Source organism: Cetorhinus maximus, chromosome 9 (assembly GCF_964194155.1).
Source record: "Cetorhinus maximus chromosome 9, sCetMax3.hap1.1, whole genome shotgun sequence".
Taxonomy (NCBI): Eukaryota; Metazoa; Chordata; class Chondrichthyes; order Lamniformes; family Cetorhinidae; genus Cetorhinus; species Cetorhinus maximus.
In genome coordinates, this window is record NC_135887.1 from 85,153,163 (window position 1) to 85,180,752 (window position 27,590).

General features: G+C 43.1%; 1 protein-coding gene across 1 annotated transcript in view; it reads left to right on the plus strand.

The window, feature by feature from the left end:
- The window catches only part of LOC144685067 (anoctamin-9-like), a 316,975-nt gene extending 308,899 nt beyond the window's left edge, over positions 1 to 8,076 (plus strand). Inside the window, exons 20-22 of the mRNA XM_078549602.1 lie at positions 6,603 to 6,696; positions 7,237 to 7,349; positions 8,031 to 8,076. Coding sequence (XP_078405728.1) covers positions 6,603 to 6,696; positions 7,237 to 7,349; positions 8,031 to 8,076 — 253 coding nt within the window. The remainder of the gene's footprint in view (positions 1 to 6,602; positions 6,697 to 7,236; positions 7,350 to 8,030) is intronic.
- Positions 8,077 to 27,590: the final 19,514 nt, after the last annotated feature.

Consider the following 27,590-nt stretch of genomic DNA (forward strand, 5'->3'; position numbering starts at 1 on the left):
CCTCTGTGCATATGGTTGTTTTAGCTTTGCATAGCTTTCCAAAGTGCCCCATGTGGTTACAGTTAAAATACTGTGCTGCAATTGCCAGACATTGGTCACGCCTGCGGGGTCACTTGGTTCCACAGTGCTGGCTTGTCGTCCACCCTATACTGGTCAGTTAGTGTATTACTTCCCTTGGCCTGGAGTGTCCCTGCTGTTTTAGTAGCTGACTATGGGGGTTGCTCCGCATCATGGCTTGCTTTTTGTCCCTTAGGATGGACCTGTGCTGTAAACGAATTTCTGATTGCCTGACAATTTGAATGGCTTTTTCAAAGGTTAAATCTTCCTTAGCTTGAAGCATGTCGGAAAGGGCATCGTCCGCCACTCTGACAACAACTCTGTCCCTGATTAGCTCTGATTTCAGGTCACCATAGTCACAGCCTTCAGTTATTCTGTACAGCTTGTTAATAAAGGAGTCAACAGGTTCCCCTGGCTGTTGTTAAACTCTCTCAAGGATCTTGTTACTTCACAAATTAAAATGTATGTCAAATTATTTTAAAACTTCATCAGATTTTACTGAGGGTTCATTGATTCCTTATCTAATTATTATATCATCGGCTATTGGACCCACCAAATAATGCCATGTATTAATCTGTTCCGCTTCTGTCTTTTTGCCTAGGCTTGAAGCATTCATGTATATAAGGAATTTATTTCTCCAAAGTCCCCAATTTTGTGACTGGTCTAGGCCTTGGATGAGTCAAAACTGGTCTGGTAGAGTAGATTTTTGATCCATGGTCATTAAAATTTAAATGCATGTACAGCTTTAAATGAAGTTTCCCGCATTTGATGGTTTTGGCAGGCTCCTGCAGTAATGGCGGTCTTGATTCCTTTGCTTCAAACAGGGGTGGGGAACCTACGGCCCATGGGCTAGATCCGGCTCATTGCTCAATTTCATCCAGCCCGCAGCAAAATTTCTAAAATTTATAGACCTGTGACTGTAGCTGCTTCAAAATAGCATTTGTCAGCATCATTACGAATTTGCTTCAGTCGAAAGCACTCTAACAATATTTAACAATATAGTATTCAAATTTGTTGATGGTGGAGTGGTTAGTTGCATGTTTGCATTAGCATGACAATTTTCAAAAGTCACGCGTGTGTCGCAGTTGTAATTTCCTCCCAACCATGCATCTCGTTCCCTGTCATGTCTCAACACTCATTCTTATACTAGGATGTATGGGTTATTCGCACATAACTCCAACCCTGTGTGTTTACTTATAAAAAATGGCTACTGCAAACATAAGAAGAAAAGTGGAAGCGGAGTGTTGTATTTTTAATGAAAAATGGACAAATGACTATTTTTTGGGGAGGTGAAATGCAAGCCAGTGTGCCTGATTTGTGAAGTGATTTCTGTCATTAAAAAGCCAATGCAGAAAGACACTACAGCACAAAGCACATAAAATATAAAGAACTTCAAGGACAAGTGCAAGTGGAAAAATTAAAGCACTTAAAAAGAATTTGAACACACAGCAAACAATTTTCACAAGACTGAGGAAGGAGATGGACAGTGTTACGCAAGCCAGTTATGTGGTGAGTGAACTTATCGCAAAAAAGCTTTCCTGTATTCTGTCTAAAAAAAATTAAATTAAGTTGATTTTTACGTGTGTGCATGGCCTGCAACTGATTTTGTCTATGTGTGAATGGCCCGTGATAAGAAAAAGGTTCCTCGCCCCTTGTTTAAAATTTGCAGCAGTGACTGCCTGGATCGGCTGTTCTGGGTCTTCCCCGCACTATCTGAGGGTTCCTGGGTCTTGAAAGTGTTGTTTCCTGGCTTTTGCAGGGTTTATTTAAATGAAGAATAATTTTTTATTTGATTTTCTTTTTGATTGGAACAACCATAGCCGTCACATGGTCAGGCGTTGATTCGGAACGCAGGCTGTTCGCGATGCTTTTCAAAACTGCAGGTTCTGACTGCTGATGATTGAAAAGCTTTTTAAACTAGTTCTGGCCAAGAACTTAAATTTTTAGCTCGCCCCTACTAGGTCTTCTGACTCTGCACTCTCTGGGTATTGAAGCTGGTCTTCCATAGGATTCAATGGAGTCTTCTGTTGCACAGTGGAGTTTTATTTCTGCCTTCTGTTTCCAATCCTGCTTTTTGAACTTCTCTCAGGCGATCTCCCTCTGCAACTCCAATTTGGTGCTTTTTGTCAGGTCAGAATGCTGCTCTTTTATTCTTCCAAACTTTAAATTTCTGCTACAGCTCTTGTGAGGTTCTGGGTTTTTCCGATAGTTGCAACCATGTTGATGTTGAGTGTAGTTCGGTGAGTCTCACAAAGAGGTTCTGAGTATTGTATAGTTTAACAGTAAGCATTTATTAACTACTCATAACTATGTACATATATACAGTATAAGGTCTAACCTAGGAGCTGTCCCCATGCTTGCTTCTACACATATCTCTGTCATGTGTTCCTTTACATCACAGCGTGGGCAGTACTGTACCCTATCCCACGTTAACCCTTTCTATGCCAGACCCATATACTACAATAACCATTTATGAGCATGCTTGTCTATGACAGCTCCTGTGCCCGCCCTAGTAAGTATTCCACACACATACTGTCCTGCAACTGGTACAACTTTCAGAGCATAAAGTGGCTCCCACACATTCAGTCCACATGTTCCATCTGATGCTGAGACCTGCAACCCAAACTCCTGCCTGGAATCCCTCTCCACTTGCATGTTTATATTGCTTGATGCCCTTAAGAGCACAACTTTGCAGTGACCACAAAGTGCCAATTACCTTTACAGAGCACAGGAGATTGTTCATTCATTTCCTTCACTGGACCCAGTTTCTGTTGTGGACCCCATGGCTGTTAATCTCTGCTGTGACCTCCATCTAGGTCATCTTGGCCATGCGTTAGGGCCTCCTCCTTCCATCCCTGAGAATCAGGACCTCCCTTGGGGAGGCACCGCTGAACAGTGGGGCTACTCATTTGTCCACTTTTGTATGGGGTGACAGCGGGTGATTGGGATCAACAGATGGAGAAGAGGCGGCAGCAGCTCCAGGGGTCCAAGGGTGGCGGGTGGAGAGAGTGTGGCAGCAGCTCCCGTTCACAAATCTCCTCTCAGACAGTGAGACTGATGCAGCTGGCTTGCAGGGAATGAATACTTGTCTAGGTGCGCCTTAAATATGGCGCATGGACCTTCAACCCTGTGAGGTAATGACATATATGATTGGTAAGGCTACTCGCACATGAATAGCTAATTGGCTGGAAACTCCGTAATTACGCAGGGTCAGCTGTCCAACCCACGAGCGGAACTGTCATGTTGACACCCTTGCTGCTGCAGGAACATTCAGCGCAAGGAGTTCCCTAAAATTGTATGATGGATTTAGAACATAGCAGAATGAAACATCTTAGCTACTGAGTTCCATTATGAATGATTAGCAGTTTGCATAGGCTGCATCACAGCCATATTTTGGGTCATATCTTCTTTTCCTAATTAGAAGGGAAAGAAAGTTAATTTTTGAAGCTGCAGGAAAACCTGCAAGATCATGTGTTGCTTCCAGCTGAGCTGCTCCATGCATCTAGGAGCAGCTCCTTTGAACACAATTTCAAAGTGGTTTGAGAGGACTTTCAGAACCATATAATGCTGAAAAAACACACTACTACTTCTGGGACACACTGCAGCTCAGAAAATTATTTATAAATTAAAAATTAAATATATTTTCTGTATGAACTGGAAGAATTCTTTAAACAAAAAGTATTTGGGCTTTCATACAGTCATAAGATAATTATGGTCAGCAAGACTAACCCATTTTAGTTCATGCATCCAGTTGACTTTCAATACCCCTACCGCGTTCTCCCCCCAGCATTGCAATTGTTTCTTACCATTCTCGCCTGAGTCAGAAGAAGATTGCTTCAAATATTACTCCAAAGTCTTGAGCACATAATCTAGGTGGACATTCCAGTGTGGTACTGAGGGAGTGCTACATTGTCGGAGATGCCATCCCTCAGATGAGACATTAAACCGATGCTCCTCCTTGCTTAAGTGTTGGAATATCTCCAACTCATAGCCCAGCTATATGACTCTGAGCCGTATAGATTCAAGAAGACGTCTAGTGAAGATATTTTCACCAAGGGACAGTTTCCCTGTCCGAAAGCTCCCACATACTGCAGTCCAGACACAGCCTGCTCTTTTATATCTCAGTCTAAATTATTTATATCTAATGTTCAGTTCTTGTAATTTTATTTTAAAAATGGTTGCTTGGTAGTACAGAACTTGAATATTGCTGAAGAGACAGACATGGTGCCATTACTGTTAACTAGGTATCTTAACTAGCTTACAGTTTCTTTATTGTGTTTAAAGCTCTACGTCAAACTCTAAATGTTTAACTGAATTTCAATTTGAGAAATATTCACCAGAGAATTCCCAATTGCACCAAATCACAGACTTCAGCAATCTGTTAATGCTGCACTCTTTTCACAACCACTCCATGCTACCACTCTGCATTGATTTTGTCCATTCCAACTTACACTTCCTTATCCAGACTTTATGTCGTTCAGTTCACAATCCTTCAATCTAATTAGTTAAGGAGTTAAGGAGCTAGCCTTATTCATTCAGATCTGAAATGCCCTGTAGATGGTACCATCCTTGCTATGCAATCTGTCATGGGGGAGAATTTTCCGCTCATCAGACGGGCACAAGCCCACTCGACCAAGTGTAAAATGACACATGATGATGTCGGGCGAGCATCCCGACGTCATTGTGCACTCACGCGATATTTCGGTCAGGAGGCCCGCACCTGAGTCGGCAGTGCACCCGCCGACAATTAAAAGGCCTATTGAGACCATTAAAGTTATAATTGAAAGAAATTTTGTGCTGTCCATCCAATCTTACAGTTGGCGGGCAGGCAAAAAGGCCAAGCGGCCTTTGCATTTTTAGGAAACCTCATCCACGGGTGGGATGAGGTTTCCAACAGCAAATAAAAATAAAATAAAAATTGTAACATTTCATTTATAACATGTCCCTGCACGTGAGGGGACATGTTTTATAACATTTTTTTAAATCTTAATTTTTAATGTTTTAAATTGTTCATTTCCCTGAAGCAGCTCTGGGCCTTAAGGAGCTTATCCAGCGCATACCCACTTGAATGCACAAAGTTTGCGCTCGCCCTCCTCACCCTCCCTACACAGGTAGCGCTGAGCGCTGCTGCTCGCATTTCACGCTGGGCAGGCCTTAATTGGCCCGATGAGGAAAAAATCCTCCCCATGGAGATTAAACAGGCAAGGCCAAGTCTATTAAATGGTGGGTGCCACTTGATATCCGGTTAAAGGAATTTCAGGATCAGTGTCAAATTAGGTACAGGAAGAAAAATAAAGAGAGGGAAAGAAAGATTGGATTAACAGAGAGAGGAAAAAGAGACAGAACGATTGACAGGATGATATGAAAAGTTATTTAAAAATTACAGTTAAACTTCTGTATTTTTAAAATCTCCAACAACCATTAAAACAGTTAAAAGAATGAGATTCCACACATGAAATAGTTCATTTTCAGAACCAGAGATGTTGATTGGTAGTAATTAACATTCATCATGCTGTTAAGTGGGTACATGAACTGAACTTTCATGGCAAGTTTAGTCTGTATCTACCACTCAAATGCATCAACCTCGCTCCATTATATACATTTCAATGGTGAGGCAGACAGAAAGATGCCATTTTTACAATGCAAACTTTGCGTCTTGGACAGCAACATTTGGATATCTATGTTTAACAGCGCATCTGCCCTCGACTAAAATTGCTGTACTGTTTGCACATAAATAATGGTGAAAGCCATTAGCCTCACTGTTATTTTGACATCAAATTCTGGCCTGTTTTATAGCTAGCGATCCAAGGTCTGCTGCAATGACTTTCATCCTTCCCAAAGGCAAGCTCCACGACGATGGTAGAAATTTAATCAGGAGCCCACCAAGATATTTTGTTTCATGATTTAATCAGCCAGAAGTAGGTCTTTGGGGTGGGCAGAACACTCACCCGCCTGAAGATGCACTGGGATTCTGCCTTAATGGAAAATTCTACCTACTCTTGAATGTTGCAGATCTATCTAAAGCTGAGGTTTAAAAAAATTGAGTGTTAATACACTCATTTAGAATGTCAAGTTAGTGTGGGGCAGCAATCAAAGTGAAGGGGTAGATGCCTCTGTTGTGCTAATAGAGTTGTGGCCTGCCACATTGTTTGTGATGGAAGGGTAATCAATGGCCTAGATAGTTGGTGAATAAAAATCCCATCTTTCACAATTCTGATGCTTGAATGGGAATCCAGCTATTTCAGGATCTAGCTTTTAACATAACCTGATGCAGGCATTTGTGAAAATAAATTCTAACATCAGTAAATGAATCTTTAAAGGTTTGTAGTCTAGATAATCAAAACTTTGTAAAAAATTACAACAGCAATTATTTCACACTGTGGTCTAAGTGCTGCATCTTGCTATTGATCACTCTTGTTGCAACATTAATTGTTACTAGTACTGGACCAGAGATGTTCTTCTGAATATATAATGCTTGCTTCATATTTCTGACTGCGTTAGGTTCACAAGTTTTGAGTTTATTCATGTAACTTCTTTCATCTCAGGTATCGTGACTACAGAAATGAATACAACTATGAGCATACTGGCCAATTTTGGCACATTTTTGCTGCTCGTTTGGCCTTCCTTCTTTTATTTGAGGTAAATAATAGCTCTCCTCTATACAGTGCAGTTACACTGCATTGAATACCAGGGCCTTAAGATTCCACATTGTATTTAGCATTTCTGGGACCTAAAGAGAAAGCAACTATGTTAACTGACCTATAAATTGAGGCAGAAGCCATTTCTACCATGTGCACAAAACAGTATTTCCCTCCCTCCTAGCAGTGCTAAAGCTATTAGGAGATATATTACTACTCCAAACTTGCTCCACACAGCAAATAAGATCCCTGGGAACAAAATGCAGAAAATTTGTGATGGAATCATGTTGGCAGATGTTATGTCCACTGCTAACCGCAACCATAGAAGGAGAATGAGCTCTAGAGCTCTAGATAGGTCAGTTAATCTTCTGTATTGTACAATGTTCACTAAACAGCAATAAATATCTCTGTTTATCCCAATCAATGTGAGGATTTGTATCTTATTGGATATTATATAAGTAATTCTGATACAGTAGGGCACTTGGTTGTACAAGCATAGTAAGAATATCACATCAAACAACTGTATCCATTTCTGTTTTAGAACATTGCTGTTTGCATCAAGTTCTTGGCATCTTGGTTTATTCCTGATGTGCCAGTATCAGTGCGAAATCAAAATCTAAAAAATACATACTACCGATTAAAGGAGGAGCTCAGGTAAGTTTTTATTAGACTGATACTGTGATGTTATGAAACCCAGGGTTCTAAAAATACATTTCTAGAGAGCCTGTAACCAGAACAGTGTGAAAGCGGACTTATCTGATTGTTTGGGTGGTTCAAGCAGACTTTGAGTGACACAGGTATAAATGTTGAGTAACCTTGGCCCTTGATCTGGCAGTGGTAATAGTGTGGTGTAATTCCAATCCTGGAGGGACACCTGTGTTGATGTAAAAACACAGCTCTGGTATGACATCAGTGTCAGTGCAATGCAGACACAGCCCTGGTATGGTGCCCTATTGGAGCTGTATTAACACAGCCCTGGCATGGTTCCTATGTTTCTGTGGTGATATAAACTGTTACAGCTTTATGACATCTGAATCCTTACAGTATGTAAATGAAAAGTTACTACGTCCTACTATAATTCTCAAAATTCTGAAGCACATTGCACACTGAATCCTTTTGAAGTTCACTGACAGCTACATACACAAATAAGGCAGTCATTTTGAATGCAGCAAGATCTTAAGACAACAATGAGATGAATGACCATTTACAAAGGCAAAATACTGCTGATGCTGGAAATTTGAAATAAAAACAGAAAATGCTGAAGTACTCAGCAAGTTGGGCAGCGTCTGTGGAGAGAGAAGAATGGTTAATTCAAGTTCTTTTACATTGTTTTAGACCTTTCATCAAAACTGGGAAAAATGTAAAAAGTAACAGGTTTTAAGCAAGTGAAGAGACAGGGGAAGGGGAGGAAAGAACAAAAAGGAAGATCTGTGATGGGGTAGAAGGTGGGACTGATTAAATGAGAAAAGGAATAATGGTGCAAAACAAAAGGAGATGATAATGGGACAAGCAAAGAAACAATGCTGGGAAGGGAGGAGGTAAAAGTGCAGGTGTTGCACCTCTTGGGAAGGTGTCATGGGAAGGATCAGGAAGGGTGTTGGGATTGGTTGAGGAGTGGACCAGGGTATCGTGGAGCGCTGAAAGGGGAGGGGAAGATGTGTTTCGTAGTGGCATCATGTTGAAGGCAGCGGAAATGGTGGAGGATGATCCATTGAATGTGGACACTGGTTAAGTGGAAAGTAAGGAAAAGGGGGAATCTTTTTGTGGCTCTGGAAGGATTAGGAAGGGTCAAGAACAGAACTGCAGGAAATGGAATAAACACAGTCGAGAGCCTGTCAACCAAGGTTGAAGGGAATCCTCAGTTGAGATAAAAGGAAGACATATCAAAAGCAGTGGTGTAGAAGGTGGCATCACTGGAGAGAGAAATATAGAGAATGGAATAGAATCCTAACAAGATGTGGGGTGGGAGGAAGTGTAGTGAAATTAGCTGTGGGAGTCAATAGGTATATAATGAATATTTGTTGATAGCCTATCCCCTGAAATGGAGACACAGATGTTGAGAAAGGGAAGAGAAGAGTAGGGGATGGACCATGTGATGGTGAGGGAAAGAAAGAAATTGGAAGCAAAGTTAATAGGGTTTTCCAGTTCAGGGCAAGAGCTGGGACCAATACAATCAGCTACGTACCAGGAAATCAAAGAGGCGAGGGGGTTGCTGAGCAGGGCTGAAGCAAAGAATGTTTCACATATACCACAAAAAAGCAAGCATAGCTAGGGCTTACATGAATTTCCACAGCAACACCTTTGATTTGGAGGGAGTGGATGGAGTCAAAGGAGAAGTTGTTCAAGCCAGGCAGTGGAAGCTGGTGGTGAATGGGGTTTGGCTGGGCCTCCATTCCAAGAAGTGGACAGCCCTATTCCCATCCTGGTGGGATTGAGGTGTAGAGGGTTTAGGCACCCATGGTGAAAAGCTGAGACCAGGAAATTAGAAACTTTTAAAGTGATGAGCATGTCATAAAAATCTTGGATTTTGATGGGAAGATACTAGAGAAGGGGAGAAAAAAATAGATCCGAGATAGGAAGAACTCGGGTCTGGGAGGCAAGACTGAAGTGATGGATCTACTATCACTGTTTGTGATACTATCGACAATGCTGTTTGTGAAGCTTGGGAAGGAGATAGAAGCAGCCTATGCAGGTTTAAGACACTGTGAGGTTGGTCACCTGCTTTATACCACCACCCAAAGTCAAAATTCCACCCTAGTCTTTGTATATAGTATTATCACATTATGATAGGAAAATGAGGGGAAAGTCAAGAATGATCAGAGATAAAATATTTATGTTGCTTGAACTTTTTCAAGTTATGCTATATTTCTTCCCTTTAGGATTTTAGCAATGAAAACCCCAGTGCCTTCACACAGTAATAAGCCGAATTATCAGTTAATTGCATGAAAGATACGAAAATAAAGATTATGCGCCAAAGATGGTTGCTGGAGAAGGCTGACTGACAACTTGCTTGATAACACAGTACCTTTTATATTACTGTACTGGATCAAACAAACTATTTGGAGCAAGATGAATTTGAAAAAAAAAAATCATATTTCACAAAGCTGAATCCTGTCAGTGAAGGATGTGCCACTCAGTCATCAAACCTGATTGCAGCCAAGAAGAGAAAGATGGCTTCATTCAGTTTGACACAAATCAAGCTGAGCATTGTTCACATTTCTTCATGTTCATGGCTTAATGTTTTCCTAAATTCTAATACTGAAGCAGATCAGACTTGTAATAGGACCCTTCACTACAGCCCTCTGATAACCTCAATTTTTAAGTTCATTCAAAAATTCAAGAGGTTATGAATGCACTCTGCATGTAATCCTAGGAAGCCTGTCAGACCCCAGCCTGGGTAAAGTTGTGAGCTTCCAGTCTGATAAATCACAGTTCTGAGCACACCCGCTCCCACACCCTCCCTCACCCAGAAAATTTGGACAGGTTGTAGCTCCCAATCTGGAAAATCCCATAGGCTGTTTGCATCCAACCTGAAAACCCCTAGTGAGTTCAGGAGATCCCCGTTTGTAGAATCTTATAGAACTGCCAATCCCTGGAATTAATTGGACCTGTGGTAAAAGAAACCTAAGTCCTAATAGTTCTAAAATCAAATTATGTTTATGTGGTTTTATCAGAACTCAAGTGCCCATCCTGTACCTCTAAATACAATGAAAAATTAGAAAGTGGGCACTGGGACACAACAACTTATGGATAGCAAATGCTGCTGTCCCAATTCAGGGTGCTTTTGGTGTTATCATTGTTTATTAATGTACAAGCTGTGCATGTGATCTGCAGTAGCTCAAACCTCACCTTTGCACCCAAAAGGACATACCAAAACCATGTGTGATATCCTTTCTTCCACATACATCTTATTGGTTTGCATTTAGCCATGTTATATTTCAAAAGAACTATTGAAATACTGGGTAATTGAGTAGATTTTCATGCTAATTTACTTGTTCTTGAAATATGGACATCACTAACAAGGCAGAATTTGTCTGCCCAAAGCTACCCCAAGGGCATGAAGAGTCAACCACATTGTGTAGAACTGTAATTACCTGTAGACCAGACCAGATAGGTATTGTAAGCTTATTTAGCTGAAGAATATTAATAACCCCATGAGATCATAAGATGTAGGAGCAGAAGTAGGCCATTTGGCTCACTGAGTCTGCTCTGCCATTCAATGAGATCATGGCTGATCTGATAATCCTCAACTCCACTTTCCTGCCTTTTCCCCATAACCTTTGATTCCCTTACTGATTAAAAACCTGTCTATCTCAGACCCTGATAAATATTTCCAACAATCTAACAGTTTTCATGTCATATTTTCCTCATAAATAATTGAAAATAATTGTGTGACAGTCATCAAAACTCACCCAAACGGATGTCGATCAATCACATACAGGTAGAATCAAGGTTATTGTTAGTCTATGGAAGGTACCTAGGCTCCTGAGACAGGCCATTTCCATTCCAGTGTTGCAGATCAGTATTTCTGCTGTAATTCTAACTTTGTTTTAGTTTTACCCACCCCTTAAAGCACTGTCTTGATGGTGAATTGTTTCAATGCGTAAAGACAGTAGAACCTTTGCCCGATTGATCAATCTTTGTGTGATAGCATAGAAAGGGGGATGTCTGCAGAGAATTCAATCACTGAATGCATCACATCTGAGCCTGATTCTGCCCTCACCCAGTGTTCACAAACCCAGCCTCTTAACTGCCCTACTAGCTACAGTATTTCAGTTAGGTTTCTGATTAATGGTGGCTGGTGGAGGATTCAGCAGTGGCAATGTTGTTGAATGTCAAGGTGAGATGGTTAGATTCTATCTTGCTGGAGATGGTCATTGCCTGGCACTTATGCAAATATTGCTTGCCATTTATCAGCCTAAGCCTGCACTTAATAGTCAGAGACACTGGGTTGCAGTCAATAACATGAACCTTGAGCACTAAGACTAATTGTAGCTCTGAACTGCTAATGTGGCTAAGATCAGCTAACTCAGTACAGACTGGGTAAGAAATCTGGGGCCTTCTAGTTCATATGGCTTAGTGTTGCAATGGAGTTGTCCTTGCTCATTGGACCATAGGAGCTGGTGGGGGTAATCAGCTTGAAATTTTGAAATTAAAATGTGCGGCACAGCATTAGCATTGTACATTGAAGAAACATTGTGAATTAATTCTAGTTCAGGAGGCAGATAATTTGCAGGCTCCTAATTTTTCACTATAAACTTTGACGGACTGAAAACATCACAATCAGGATTATATCATGTTGATTTCATCCTAAACAGCTGGTGTTTCTTTCTCATTAGTGTCAGCAATGAATTTCTCTGCATACCTTAACAGCAAATGGTAAGTTAAGTGATCTCAGAACAGTAATTGACTTCAGCACCCTTGTCTAGGTGGGGAACAAAAATAGCAGGCATGATTCCTACTTCTGTCTGCTATGAGGTGGCCCAATGCTGGAAAATGTGAGTGTATTGATGGTAGGGCAAGACAAATTTGACAGTCAAATAAGTTGCCAATGCTTAGGGTTGGATTTTCAAGGAAATCAGGTGGACCAGCCAGGGCCTAATCTGCTGCAAAATGGAAAGCCATCCTTCTGCATGCACACGAGGTAAGGTCTAAAAGCTCACCCAATTGCTCCATATTCTGTTGCAGCTACTCAAATCACCATGAGTGGAGTGGGTTAGACTCCAGCGCAGCAGTAGAAGGGCCATTGGTTTGTTGATAATAGTTATCTTTCACTCTGTAAAGGCCCCAAACACTCAAATCTTGAAAGCATCAGTCCAGTCCAGGTCCTTCATTGAAAAAATGTCCTGAGTCTTTCCTAAGGGTGATTCTGTCCCCTTTAAATGGGCTCCCTCCCCTACAACAATTGTCCTGCAACAGAGCCTCAGTATCTTCTTTGATGGTGGCAGTTTCCTTGTTTAGAATAGGTGTCGCACTAAGAACTTGCCTCACATAGCTAATGACCCCTAACCTAGGAAAATAATACAGGTCAAGGTGGTGGACAGACCCTCCCCGACCCTCATTTGGCAGAAAATGGAAAATCCAAGCCTTATTCTCTATGCTTACACATGAAGAATGGTGAACCGGGCTAAGTTTGGATGAACCATTGAAGAAAATTGTGAAATAAAAATCTACTTGTTGACTGTAAATAACTGCCCTTGAGCCAAATTTGACTCTTTGAATTGAGATATTATTTCTGATTGGATATTTTGATAAGATTAAGTTTTTAAATATTGCTGCAGTTTGGATGTTAATTTCCCATGCATTTCTGCTGTTCTATGTATGACTGCCAATTGTTGTGATTTCTACTGTGTCAATTTATTTGGCTTGTGATTTAAAACTTTATGCAGAAACTGCAATCTCACATCCCAGCCCTTTTTTTCATTTATTTACATTTTGCTACAATCGTTGTACAATATACAAATATGATGTAAGGTAGCAAATACAACCAGTGTTAAAACAATATAAATGCATATCTGTTACATTTTTGGGTCTCCTATTTTGATTCTTGTGTCTTAGATCACTCTCCTGGGTGAACCCCAACTGTCCACACACCTTCAGAGCATACATCCTTGTCTTGAGGTCTAGATTAGCTTTCACTGGTGTGCCTGGGAAACAAGAAAACCATGTAGCTACTCAGCTTATGCTTTCATAATGTAAACTGTAGAACATCATATCAAACTTCACTTTAAATTTAAAATATGAAGCAAATTTATGTTTTTTAAAATGATCATTATAATATAAATAGAGAATCTTCCATAGCATTGCAAATGAAGATTCGAGAATGGGTGCAATTTTCAGTCCAGCAGTTAGAAGGCCCAAAATAATTGGAACATGGCTAAGGTAGGACTGTGAAGATCAAGATCAGAGTGGTAGAGGGAGGGAGGAGGGGAAAGGTATATTGAGTTAGGGTAGGATAGAGGCTGGCAGGATGGGGAGAGAAGGAAGTAGAACAATGTTAAAAGAGGTGGAGTGTAGAGACATGACAGAGGAGGAACGTTAAGAGATCTGCATGGGTGAGGGTGTCAGAGTGGAACTGGTGACTAAAAGAAGCGGTGTCCTGTTGGAGCCAATCACAATAATCGAAGGAAAGACAAGCAGAGAGCCTGGGAGGGAGATAGGAAAGGAATGTGGATGTTCAATATGTAGAAGAGAACAGGGAAAGGGGAGAGCTTGCAAAAGGGGGCACTAGCTGGGGAAAGTAGCAAAGAGGATAGGGAGAAAGAGAAATTGGGGTGAAGTTAGGGATGGGAGAGAGGGGTTCGGAGATAGGGTAAAAACATCAGTGTAGAGAAGGAGAGAAGGACAAGCAGGGAGCTTGGGAAGAGGACAGAGAAGTTGAGAGTCCAGTTGGCAGAGCTGGAGAAAATGGTTACACCAGATTGATGGAAGAAGTAAATACTACAAAATCATTGAGCCAGCAGTAATTGAGTGAAGGTAGCAATTTAATAAACATAAAAGAGGCACAGCAGGAATGATACTCCCACTAAATGGAAGGGGCCAATAAGTAGAGAAGGCCCTAGCAGAAAAATACATACTAAAATAAAAATAGGTAAAAATAGGCCCAGCAATATCTACAATGGGCTTATCTTTACCAGTGTGTCTTATCATTTTCTGGGAAATGCACTGGTACACTGTTACTCTTTGGTAAATCCCAAGTACTGCAGTTAGAAAACAAAAACAGAATTACCTGGAAAAACTCAGCAGGTCTGGCAGCATCGGCGGAGAAGAAAAGAGTTGACGTTTCAAGTCCTCATGACCCTTCAACAGAACTGAGTAATATTAGGAGAGGGGTGAAATATAAGCTGGTTTAAGGTGGGGGGGGGGGGGAGAGAAGTTGGGGGGGTGGGGTTGGTTGTAGGGACAAGCAAGCAGTGATAGGAGCAGATAATCAAAAGATGTCACAGACAAAGGAACAAAGAGGTGTTGAAGGTGGTGATATTATCTAAATGAATGTGCTAATTAAGAATGGATGGCAGGGCACTCAAGGTACAGCTCTAGTGGGGGTGGGGTGGAAAGACTAACAGGGCATTAAAGGTATAGATTTAAAAATAATGGAAATAGGTGGGAAAAGACAAATCTATATAAATTATTGGAAAAAACAAAAGGGAGGGGGAATAAATGGAAAGGGGGTGGGGATGGAAGAGGTAGTTCAAGATCTAAAGTTGTTGAATTCAATATTCAGTCCGGAAGGCTGTAAAATGCCTAGTCGGAAGAAGAGGTGCTGTTCCTCCAGTTTGCGTTGGGCTTCATTGGAACGATGCAGCAAGCCAAGGACAGACATGTGGGCAAGAGAGCAGGGTGGAGTGTTAAAATGGCAAGCGACAGGGAGGTTTGGGTCTTTCTTGCGGACAGACCGCAGGTGTTCTGCAAAGTGAATAGCTAATTCAGGGAATGTGGGCTTAGCTGGCTGGGCCAGCATTTATTGCCCATCCCTAGTTGCAGTTAGAGTTGGCATAAAGGGCTTTTAGTTCCAGTGATTATTGGTCATATACATCAATTAACATAACGGTATACTCATACATTGTTGTATGTTGTGGGGGGAGGAGGAAGCAGTGGTTTTCTTTCAGTTTGATGGGCATTCTCTTGGATTACTTTAATTTAGTGGTGTGCTTAGAATTTGTCGGAGAATTCCAACAGGTTGTTCATTGAGCAAGAGAGGGAGGGTTTTCAGTCCTTGCAACGGGGCTTATCATTTTTTTGTTTGTTTGTATTTCTGCATTCAGTTTAAAAATGTCTTCTTTGCAGGAGAGCGCATTTTTCATCGTCCAGCTAGAACATAAGAAGTAGGAGCAGGAGTAGACCATACAGCCCCACGAGCCTGTTCTGCCATTGAATATAAACATGGTTGATCATCAGCCTTAACTTCACTTTCCTGCCCACTTCCCATGTCCCAAGTCTCCCTGGGAGACCAAAAGCTTGTCTGTCTCAGTCCTAAATATTTTCAATGGAGCAACTTTCCGCCTTTTCATACACTTGTACAAGCTCTTACAGTTTTTTAAAAATTCTTTAAGGGAATGCGGGCTTAGCTGGCTGGGCCAGCATTTATTGCCCATCCCTAGTTGCACTTGAGAAGGTGGTGGTGAGCAACTTTCTTGAACAGCTGCAGTCCATGTGGTGTAGGTACACCCATAATGCTGTTGGGAAGGGAGGTCCAGGATTTTGACCCAGCGACAGTGAAGGAACGGCGATATATTTCCAAGTCAGGACAGTGAGTGACTTGGAGGGGAAATGAAATTCCAGGTGGTGGTGTTCCCATATATCTGTTGCCTTGTCCTTCTAGATGTTGGTGGTCATGGGTTTGGAAGGTGCTGGCTAAGAAGCCTTGGCGAATTCCTGCAGTGTACCTTGTAGATGGTACACACTGCTGCTACTGTGCGTCGGTAGTGGAGAGAGTGAACGTTTGTGGATGTGGTGCAAATCAAGTGGGCTGCTTTGTCCTGGATGGTGTCAAGCTTCTTGAGTGTTGTGGGATCTGCACTCATCCAGGCAAGTGGGGAGTATTCCATCACACTTCTGACTTGTGCCTTGTAGATGGCGGACAGGCTTTGGGGAGTCAGGAGGTGAGTTACTCGTCACAGGATTCCTAGCCTCTGACCTGCTGCTGTAGCCACAGTATTTATCTGGCTAGTCCAGTTCAGTTTCTGGTCAATGGTAACTCCCAGGATGTTGATAGTGGAGGGTTCAGTGATGGTAATGTCATTGAAAGTCAATAGATAATGGTTAAATTCTCTCTTGTTGGAGATAGTCATTACCTGGCACTTGTGTGGCGCAAATGTTACTTGCCACTTGTCAGCCCAAGCCTGGGTATTGTCCAGGTATTGCTGCATTTGGACATGGACTGCTTTAGTATCTGAGGAGTCACGAATGGTGCTGAACATTGTGCAATCATCAGCGACCATCCCCACTTCTGACCTTATGATGGAAGGAAGGCCATATCAATCTGTTTTTATATTCCTGGCTAGTTTACTCTCATATTCTATTTTTTTCCCCTTTTTATCAAAATTTTGGTGACCCTTTGTTGGTTTCTAAAACAATCCCAATCCTCAGGCTTACTACTACTCTTTGCAACATTACAAGCCTTGTCTTTTAATCTAATACTATTCTTAACTTCATTAGAAAGCTACATATGTATCTTTCTTGTTAAGTTTTTGTTTTTCAATGGAATGTATTTTTGTTGAATATTTTGCTTGTTTCATTAAATGGTTCCCACTGTTTATTATGACTATACTTTCAAATTCCTGAAGGTAGCAGGACAAGTAGATAAGGTGATCAAGAAGGCTTACGGGATATTTCCCTTTACTGGCCAAGGTCTAGAGTATAACAGAAATGGGGTTATGCTAGTGATATACAAATGTACAGAAAGGATGTGATTGCTCTAGAGTAGGTACAGAGGAGATTTACGAGGATGTTGCCAGATACAGAGAATCTTATCTATGAGGGAAGATTGAATAGGCTGGGATTGTTTTCTTTGGAACAGAGGAGGTTGAGGGGAGATTTAAATGACGTGTAATAATTATGAGGAACCTAAATATGGAGGATAAGAAGGATCTATTTCCCTCAGCAAGAGAGGTCAAACACCAAAGGGCATAGACTTTAAGTAATTGGTTACTTTGATTATTGATTTTAGGGAAGTTAAGGTGCCATTTTTTTCACCCAGTGGGTGGTTGGGATCTAGAAATCATTGCCTGAAAGGGTGATAGTGGCAGAAAACCTCAACGCATTTAAAAAACACTTGGATATGCACTTGAGGCATTGTATGGCTACGGACCAAAAGCTGGAAGGTCGATATGGGTGGTAGCTCTTTTTCAGCTGACAGGGACATGATGAATCGAACAATCACCTTCTGTATCATAAATCTGTCTATGCTTATATCTACAGGATGCACTATAGCAACTCACCAAGGCTCCTCCAACAGAACCTTCCAAACCTGGAACCTCTACCATCTGGAAGGACAAGGTCAGCAGGCGGCATGAGAACATCACTACCTGCAATTCTCTTCCAACTCACAAACCATCCTGAATTGGAAATAAGTCATCATTGCTTCATTGTCACTGCGCCAAAATCTTGGAACTCCCTCATGAAATTGTGGCTGTACCTACAGTGCATGGACTGCAGTGATTCAAGCAGGAGGCTTACCCCCACCCTCTTAAAGGCAACTGGGGATGGGCAATAAATTTTGGCCTTACCAGCGATGCCCAAATCCCATTAATAAAGGAAAAAATAGATATCAGTTTTCAGTCAATTCAATTCACTCTACGTGATATCAAGAAACAGCTCAGTGCACTAGATAAAGCAAAGTCTACGCTCCCCAATAACATTCCAACTATAGTGCTTAAGAACTAGCTGCGTTTCTAGCCAAATCATTCCAGTACAGCCACAAAGCTGGTATCTAACTGACAATGTGGAAAATTGCCCAACTATGTCCTGTCTACAAAAAGCAGTTCTAATCTAATGCTAGCCAATTACCATCCCATCAGTTGAATTTCAATCATGAGCAAAATGAAGGGTAGCATCCATAGCACATTAAGTGGCACCTATTCAGCAACATCCTGCTCACCAATGCATAGTTTGGATTCTGCTTGGCTCCAGAACTCATTACAGCCTTGGTCCGAGTATACGCTAAAGAGCTGAATTCCAGAGGTGGGGCAAGAGCGACATCCTTGATTTCAAGACAACATTTAACCAAGTGTGGCATCAAGAGCCTTGCAAAATTGCAGCCAATGGAAATCAGGTGGAAAACCTTGCACTGGCTGGAGTCATTCCTAACACAAAGGAAGATGATTGCGGCTGTTGGAGGTCAATCATCTCAGCACAAGGACATCACTGCAAGAGGTCCTCAGGGCACTGTCCTAGGACTAGTTATCTTCAGCTTCTTCATCAATGACCTTCCCTCCATCATATGGCCAAAAGTGGAGATATTCACTAATGATTTCAGTGTTCAGTTCCATTCACAACTCCTCAGATAATGAAACACTCCATGCCGTATGTAGCAAGACCCTGACAAAATTCAGCCTTAGGCCGATAAATGGCAAGGAACATTCGCTTCACACAAGTGTTACGCAATTCCATCTCCAACAAGAGAGAATCTAACCATCTCCCCTTGACATTCAACAGTATTACCACTTCTGAATCTTCCACCATCAACATCCTGACAGTCACCATTACTCAGAAACTTAACTGAACTGGCTACTTTAATACTGTGGCTACAAGGGCAGCTAAGTGACTGGGTATTCTGCAGTGAGTGACTCACCTCCTGACTTCCCAAAGCCTTTCCACTATCTACAAGGCATTATCCAGGATCCTGATGTATATTCTTCACTTGCCTGGATGTCCAACAACACTCAAGAAGCTTGACATGTTCCAGGACAAAGCAGACACTTTCATCTAGATTTTTGTGGAGCTGTGGAGGCTCCACGGCATATCCAAATGGTGCTGGGAACCTGGATCTGGAAGTCCTGCCGCGATATCCAGGAGAAACCATTTTCGGCTGGGGGTGTGGGAGATACACGGGGGGAGGGGGGGATGGCGGCGCAGGTGGTGGGATGCTTTTCATGCATGCGTGTTACAAATCCAGCAGGACATTTAAAAGTGCAGCTGAGTTCAATTAGAAGTGATTTTCATCAGTGCCATTACCGTAATCTACCTTGTGTGAATTACAACTTTGTGGCAAAGTCATAAACCTATTGGAAGTTCTCTGGAAAAGACTAAAATTTTTGGAGAGTGCAGAAAAATGTGCCACAGAAGGTCCACCAGTATAAATAGAGGTGAGTGGCTGACCTCTAGGTGGCCTGTGACTTTGGAAGGGCATATCTCTGCGGCCCTTCAAGATAATTCCCTGGCTCAGGCAACCATGTGAAAGGAAGGATAGAGCAACAGGTTTGTTGAGAGGACAAGTGTGCAGAATGCCAAACAATCTACTGAAATGGAGATAGGACCATCTCATATGTGGGACTTCGAGACATGTGAGCGGGAGGAGCATGAGGCCAGTGGCAGGGGACACGGCCAGGAGCTGGAGACAGCGCAGTGTGCATCAGGTGGGAGAGGGAGGAAGACCAGTAGGTATTACCCCGAGGTAAAGGTCCACTGAATCTAATGGCCATAACTTGACATGGCGAAGAACCAGCGAAGACAAAGGCTGAGAGTATCCTGAGAAATGGTTACAGCAATTTGTTCAGCAAGATCTGGAACCACGGTCAACAGATCCCTATGCCTTGCCAGTGGAACTCAAGCTGACAGTGGCTCTCAATTTTTATACAGCCAGATCATTCCAGGGGTCTGCCGTATTTCACCATCCACAGGAGTATCAAAGATGTAACAGATACCTTCTTTGCTCGAGTGGGGGAGCACATAAGCTTCTACATGGAGGTATCAGCGTAGATGCAGAGGCCTGTAGACATAGCAGGCTTTCCTCAAATACAGGGAGCTGTAGACTGCACACGTCACCACAAGAGCACCAGTTTATCAGCCGGATACCTTCATTAATAGAAAATCATTCCACTCACTGAATGTCCAGTTGGTGTGCGATCACAACAAGATGTTCCTGCACATATGTGCACGTTATCCAGGAAGCTGCCATGACTCATTTATACTCATGAATTCACAGCTGCCTCAGCTTTTCCAGACCCCAACACAGATCTGTGGTTGGCTTCTGGGGGACAAGGAATACCCCTTAAGGAGGTGACTTATAATCCCCTTTAGGCAGCGCCAACAGAGCCCAAAAGACAATCCAGTAGCAGCCATGTGCAGACCCACAGCGTCATTGAGCAGACTATTGGCATTTTGAAGATGTGCCTCAGCCGCCTTGACCGCTTTGGAGAAGCACTCCAGTATTCTCCTGCAAGTGTTTCCAGAATAGTCATGGTGTGCTGCATGCTGCACAATATGGCTCAGCAGAGGGGGCTACAAACAGGGGACAGAAGCCAGCGCTACAGTTAGCTCATCTGAGGAGGATGATAATGAGAAGGAAGAGGAGGAGGCCCCGATCCAAGGCAATGGTGATGACACTGAGGAGGAGGAGTAGGACAGCGATGGGAAACCACCAGAGGGGCAGGTCCATTAACCCACGGCCAATTCCTTACAGGTGGGGGAAATCGCCAGGAGCCTCTTAACAAAGAGCAGATTCTCCTAGGTGCACAATATGATACATAACCAAGTCCATCAGCTAGTCCCCTGTGAGCAGCTTCCACAAAATTGACCTTTAATATGGAAGCCAAACATCTTCAGGGAAAAGCCCACCCCAACAAGAGAGAAAACTAATAGGACATACTGATAGTTAGTGTCAGCAGCATGGCTGAAACCATGACTGTCATAACCCTTGGTCTCAACATAGTCCACAGATACACCTTGAGAAGTTCTTCACAACCATGCTGTTAGAGGCCTTCAAAGTCCTGGAGAAAACGTCCCCTTATGCCTAGTCAAACCATGCCCACTTAGCCAAGATTACCAGGAGAAAGTATGACTAAGGTGTATGACATGCAGATATGATTGTATGTGGCAATACTATTGCAGCAACTACACATTGTCTTGGATGATGCCACATGTGTGTTTGCCACTCTTTCAACTACCTTTCACATTATCCATTCACCACCGGCGCTTAATGTCAGCAGTGTGCCATCTGCAACATGCAGTGCTACCAGATATCTAGGCTCCCTGTGAACCCATGTCCTCTATCACCTAGAAGACAAAGGCTTCAGTTGGCGGGGAGATACCACACAAGCGTGTTTCCCTGGAGCATTAATGGTATCTTGACTTGTGGGGAATCCACTTTGTCACCGTGTAATAATCACATGCAGATGACTGCCTTATAGCACTTATGCTTGAAGTACAACAGATAAACTGGATTTGATCATTGAGTCTGATCATTGCTTTTGAGGGAAGGTCAATCATCGATGGAGAACAAATGCTGCAAGGCGCCTCTCAATCAGCAACCGTTGGAGGACTACTACCTTATGTGAAGATCTGGATAAGGAACCAGCCTTCCACTGGCAGACATACACAGGCACACCCTTTCTCCTGATGTTGTCAATGAGAGATGAACTTCAGGATGCAGTCTCCGATGCCAAAGATAAGAACCTCATGCTCTCTGTTAACATCTTAATTGAAGGTATTAATATATAAAAACAGACCAAAACATTCCTTTGACCTGATATGTGTATTTACAAAGTGATTAACTGTGATCTTAACAAAGTGCTATTAAATATAACCACGGTGAACTCATCAGTAATCAAGTCATAGCGGCACCCTGTGCTCACGAACACTCCTACATGGTGCTCCCCACCACCACTGGTGCCTCGAAGGAGATGGAGGCAGGCTGCTCACCTCACCAGCTATATGGCATTGAAGAGTCCTTGTTGTGTATAAACTCGTGGGGACCTATCTCCTGCAGGGGCAGCCATTGTCACTGGGACATGTACCACAATCGAGGGCTCTGGTCAGGGGGGCTGGTGAGTTAGAAGATGATGAGGGTGCTGAGATGCTCTCATCCTCCTCACTAACCTCCATAGCCCTAGGTTGGTCTTCAGGTGTGTTAGCTGGGACTGAACAGTCATCAATTTCAGCAACTGTTGAGCCACCAGTGCGAACGTCCAGTATGGGAATGCAGCTCCTCATATATTCCTTGCAGATCAGCACTCATACTTTGAACACATTGCTCCAGGCTACTGAATTAGCCTTGAACCCTTTGAGGAAGTTACACTGCTCTTGCATGCACTCTGAGCGATGCTGCATATGTCTCTCTATGAGATTGACCATTCTCTCATGATTAGAGTTCATGCATTCAAGCCCCCAAGACAAAGTCGAGCTCATCACTGCCACGTACTCCTTCATTTGAAGTTCGTGAGCTTGCATTGCCTCAGGGAACTCCGCTAGATGTCCACACATTTGCTGCTGATGCTGCAAGTACTGTGCCCCATAAAATGACTCCTGAGGCTCTATCTCAGTGCCTACTGGAGCATCATTGCGACTGTCCTCCCTTCTCCAAAGCAGGACTGTGCATAGATGTCTTGGACTTGGACACATCCCCTGCACTCTGGTGTGGTGCCCTTCAGCATGTGTCACCAACTCTAAATGCACACTACATCCCTCGAAAATGCTAGTATCTGTGTTAGTGGAGCATGGACTGGTCAGATATGATTCTGCCTCCTCGGACATCTCTTCCTGCTCCTGATGCCTGAGGAATGAGGCAGCCCAGGGTGGGGGGTGAGTGGTGGGGAGTAGTGGGTGATTGCTGCTGGGACCTGTGTGAAAGGAGGTAATTATATTGCTGAAAAAAAGAGACATGTCAAAGTTTTTGAGAGCAAGAAACTTGAGTCCCATACTAGTGTTCTGGAGTTAAACAAAGGTAACTACATAGGTATGAGGGCAGATTTGGTCCTAGTGGACTGGGCAGGAAGACTATAAGGTAGGACAGTTGATGAACAGTGACAGATATTTAAGGAGATATTCAATTCCTCCCAAGTATAATATATCCCAAAGAGGAAGAAAGATGGTAAGAGGGGGAAAAAGCATCCATGGCTAAGCAAGGAAGTTAAAGATAACTTAAAGGCAAAAACTAAGGCATACCAAATTGCAAAGGTCATTGGCAGGCTGGAAGATTGGGAAACTTTTAAAGATCAGCAAAGGGTTACTAAAAAAATAATAAAAAGAGCAAAGGTAAATTATGGAAGAAAACTAGCGCAAAATACAAAAACTGATGGCAAAAGCTTCTACAAGTATATAAAAGGAAAGAGAGTAGCTAAAGTGAACGTTAGTCCCTTGGAGGATGAGACTAGGGAGTTAACAGTGGGGAACGCAGAAATGGCAGTGATGCTTAATCAATATTTTGCCTTGGTTTTCACAGTGGAGGACACTAGTACCACCCCAATAGTAACAGGTAGTGCAGAGGATATAGAGAAGGAGGAACTTAGAACAATCACCATCACTAGAGAAAAAGTACTGAGCAAACTATTGGGATTAAAGGGTGACAAGTCCCCAGGACCTGATGGCCTACATCCCAGGGTTTTAAAGGAAGTGGCAGTGGAGATTGAGGATCCACTGGCTATAATATCCCAAAATTCCCTGGATTCTGGAAAGGTTCCAGTGGATTGGAAAAATGCTAATATAACGCCCTTATTCAAAAAGGGGGGGGAGGCAGAAAGTAGGAAACCATAGACCAGATAGTTTAACGTCTGTCATTGGGAAATTGTTGGAATCCATTATTAAGGAAGTAGTAATGGGGCATTTGGAAAGTCAAAATGCAATCCATCAGAGTCAGCATGGTTTTATGAAGAGTAAATCGTGTTTGACTAATTTGCTAGAGTTCTTTGAAGATGTGACAAGCAAAATGGATAATGGGGATCCTGTAGATATAGTATATCTGGACTTCCAGAAGGCCTTTGATAAGGTGCCACACAAAAGATTAATACACAAGATAAGATCACACGGAGTTAGGGGTAATATATTAGCTTGGATAGAGGATTGGCTAACCAACAGAAAGCAGAGAGTCGGAATAAATGGGTCTTTTTCTGGATGGCAAGCTGTAACTAGTGGTGTGCCACAGGGTTCCGTCCTTGGGCCTCAACTACTTACAATCTATATTAATGACTTGGATTCAGGGATAGAAGGTACTATAGCTAAATTTGCAGATGACACCAAAATAGATGGGAAAGTAAGTTACAATAAAGAAATGAGAAATCTACAAATGGATATGGACAGGTTAGGTGAATGGGCCAAAATTTGGCAGATGGAGTTTAACGTGGATAAGTGTGAAGTTATCCATTTTGGTCGGAAGAATAAAAAGGCGACATTATTTAAATGGAAAGAAACTTCAGAATGCTTCAGTGCAGAGGGATCTGGGTGTCCTTGTGCATGAATCACTGAAAGCTAATATGCAGGTACAGCAGGTAATAAGGAAGGCAAATGGAATTTTGGCGTTTATTGCTAAAGGAATAGAGTATAAAAATAGGGAAGTATTGTTGCAACTGTACAAGGCATTGGTGAGACCGCACCTGGAGTACTGTGCGCAGTTTTGGTCCCCTTACTTGAGGAAGGATGTAGTTGCACTGGAGGTGGTTCAGAGGAGGTTCACTAGATTGATTCCAGAGAGGCGGGGCTTGTCTTATGAGGAGAGATTGAGCAGTTTAGGCCTATACTCGCTAGAGTTTAGAAGGATGAGAGGAGATCTAATTGATGTATATAAGATGCTAAAGGGGATAGACAAAGTAGACGTGGAGCGGATGTTTCCCGTTGTGGGGCATTCTAGAAGGAGAGGCCATAGTTTTAGGCTAAGGGGTGGTAGATTTAAACCAGAGATGAGGAGGAATTACTTTTCTCAAAGGGTCGTGAATCTGTGGAATTCACTACCTCAGAGTGCAGTGGATGCCGGGACGCTGAATAAATTTAAAGGGGATAGACAGATTTTTAATTAGTAATGGGTTGAAAGGTTATGGGAGAGGGCAGGAAATTGGAGTTGAGGCCAAAATGAGATCAGCCATGATCGTAATGGGCAGGCTCGAGGGGCTGAATTGCCTACTCCTATCCCTAGTTCCTATGTTCCCATGTCTTGCACTATTCAGGACACTTTACAAGGATATCAGAATAGGGGGAAGACAATTTATACTGTATATGAAGAGAGTGTTTGGCAAGTAAGCCCTTGACATTGTGAAAGCATGCTTGGATACAAGCCATTATCCTTAATCAGAATCACAGTGCCCTTATCATGCAACCCAACCTTTGTACTTCATCTCATACCAAAGTCCCTTTCTACTTAGTGCGCCAACAGGATCACCTCTACGATTAGCATCATGTTCTAAAATGCCTATAACACCCTCTTTAGCACCTGCTTTGGGCAATTCTCCATCCCCAACAACGAGCTGGAGGGACGTGGAAGGGCAAAGGTTCTGCATGGGTATCTAGCTGTCATTCCCTGTGGCATTATGCTAATCTAAGTCAATGTATTGTGAGCAGCTGGTGCTACCAAGATGCTGCCAACTCCATGACTGCATCTTGTGAAGCTTTGCCAGCCTTAACTTCTAGACTATGCTCCTTCATTACAAGGTGAATTTGCAGCAGTAATGTCTACATATGGAAGGTCAATGATAGGGCATCTCTCCCAGTGTCAACAACCAGTTAGTGCTGACCTGACTCCTGATAGATATCTCCTCTCAGATCCAGCAGCTCTTTCATCAACTTCCTGGATCACAACAGGAACTCTCTACAGGTTGGCCTTTTACACTGCACCTAAGACGTGCACCCCATACAGGGCCTGCCTCTGCTACTGCTTCCAGGGTCGGTGGGCCTGACTCCTCCTCTCACCCTCACTTACACCCCAGAGTGAAAATCGAGCCATTCAGGGCAGTTTTTCCTGAGGCGGGTGTTGCGAGCCAGATTTCATGTCTCTGCGCACCCTCCTCGAGAATGAAAATCCAGGCCTTTGTCACCTCATCCATGTTAAACATTCACTCGCTCCACCACTGCGCATTCTGTCTGTACTACCTACAAGATGCACTGCAGCAAGTCACAAGTCTCTTTCACTAGTAACTTTCAAACCTGTGACTTCTACTGCCTGGAAGAACAAGGGCAGCATACGGCATGAGTACAACCACACCTGAAGGTTCCTGACTTGGAACTCCTCTTTTTTATAATTTTACTCTGCATACTATTTTGCCTGGTTTTCTACTGCATCCTGTACCTGACATTATCATAAGTTTTTCTGTTTTATTTTAACCTCTATTTCCTTTGTCGTCCAGGGAACTCTAGCTGTGGAAGCATCATCGTTCCCCCTTTATGGAATGTGCTTGGTTTGCCCCTAAAGTATCTCCACCTTGAAGGCCTGCCAAAAACACATTTACTGGTTTTCTGGCCAATCTATGTTTCCAGTTGACCTGTGCTAGATCTCTTCTTAAATCACTGAAATTGGCTCGTCTAATAGGTATTTTCCCATTGTTTCCCTTTGTTCTAGAGCCTTTCCCCAATGTTTAAGTGCCCCTCCCCATTATTTCAATGATCTATCATTGTTCCATTGACCTGCACCAGTGCTTCCTTAACATTGTACCACTGCCCCTCCGCAGCGTCCCACCCGCTTATTCCAGTGACCATCTCATTGTTCCTGTGACCCTCCACAGTGCCCCCCTCTCCATTGTTCCTGTCCTCACTTGCCCCTACCCCAGCGCCCCACCCGCTTATTCCAGTGACCATCTCATTGTTCCTGTGACCCTCCACAGTGCCCCCTCTCCATTGTTCCTGTCCTCACTTCCCAGTGCTCCCACCATATTGTCCCAGAGACCCTCCCCAGTGTTCCAGTGACCCACTCTAGTGCACCCTTCCCATTGTTTCAGATCCCTCCCCATGGCTCCCTCATCATTTTTCCAGAGACCGTCCCCAATACTCTCCATTGTTCCAGGGTGGCTTCCCAGAGTTCCCTCATTGTTCCAGTGACCTTCCTCAGGGCTCCCTCGTTGTTCCAGTGACCCTTCCCATGCTCCCTCTGTATTGTTCCAGTAACTTTCTCTTGTGCTCTTTCCATATTGTTCCAGTGACCCAGCCCAGTGCCCCCCATTGTTCCAATAGCCCTCCCCAATGCCCTAGTGACCTTCCCTGGTGCTCTCTCATTGTTCCAGTGCTCCCTCCTCATTGCAATTGTTCTAGTGACCCTTCACAATTCTTCCTTCCCATTGTTCCAGTGACCCTCCCCAGAACTCCCTCCCCATTGTTCCAGTGCTTCTTCCTCAGTGCTCCCTCCCTATTGTTCAACTTCCAATGCTCCTCTCATTGTTCCATGCCCCTTCCCAGTAATCCCCTCCCAGCCCTGCCTCCGGAATGTACCAGCTACCCTCCCCGGTATCGCGCTTCCATTTTAGTCCCTCCCCCTTCTCACCT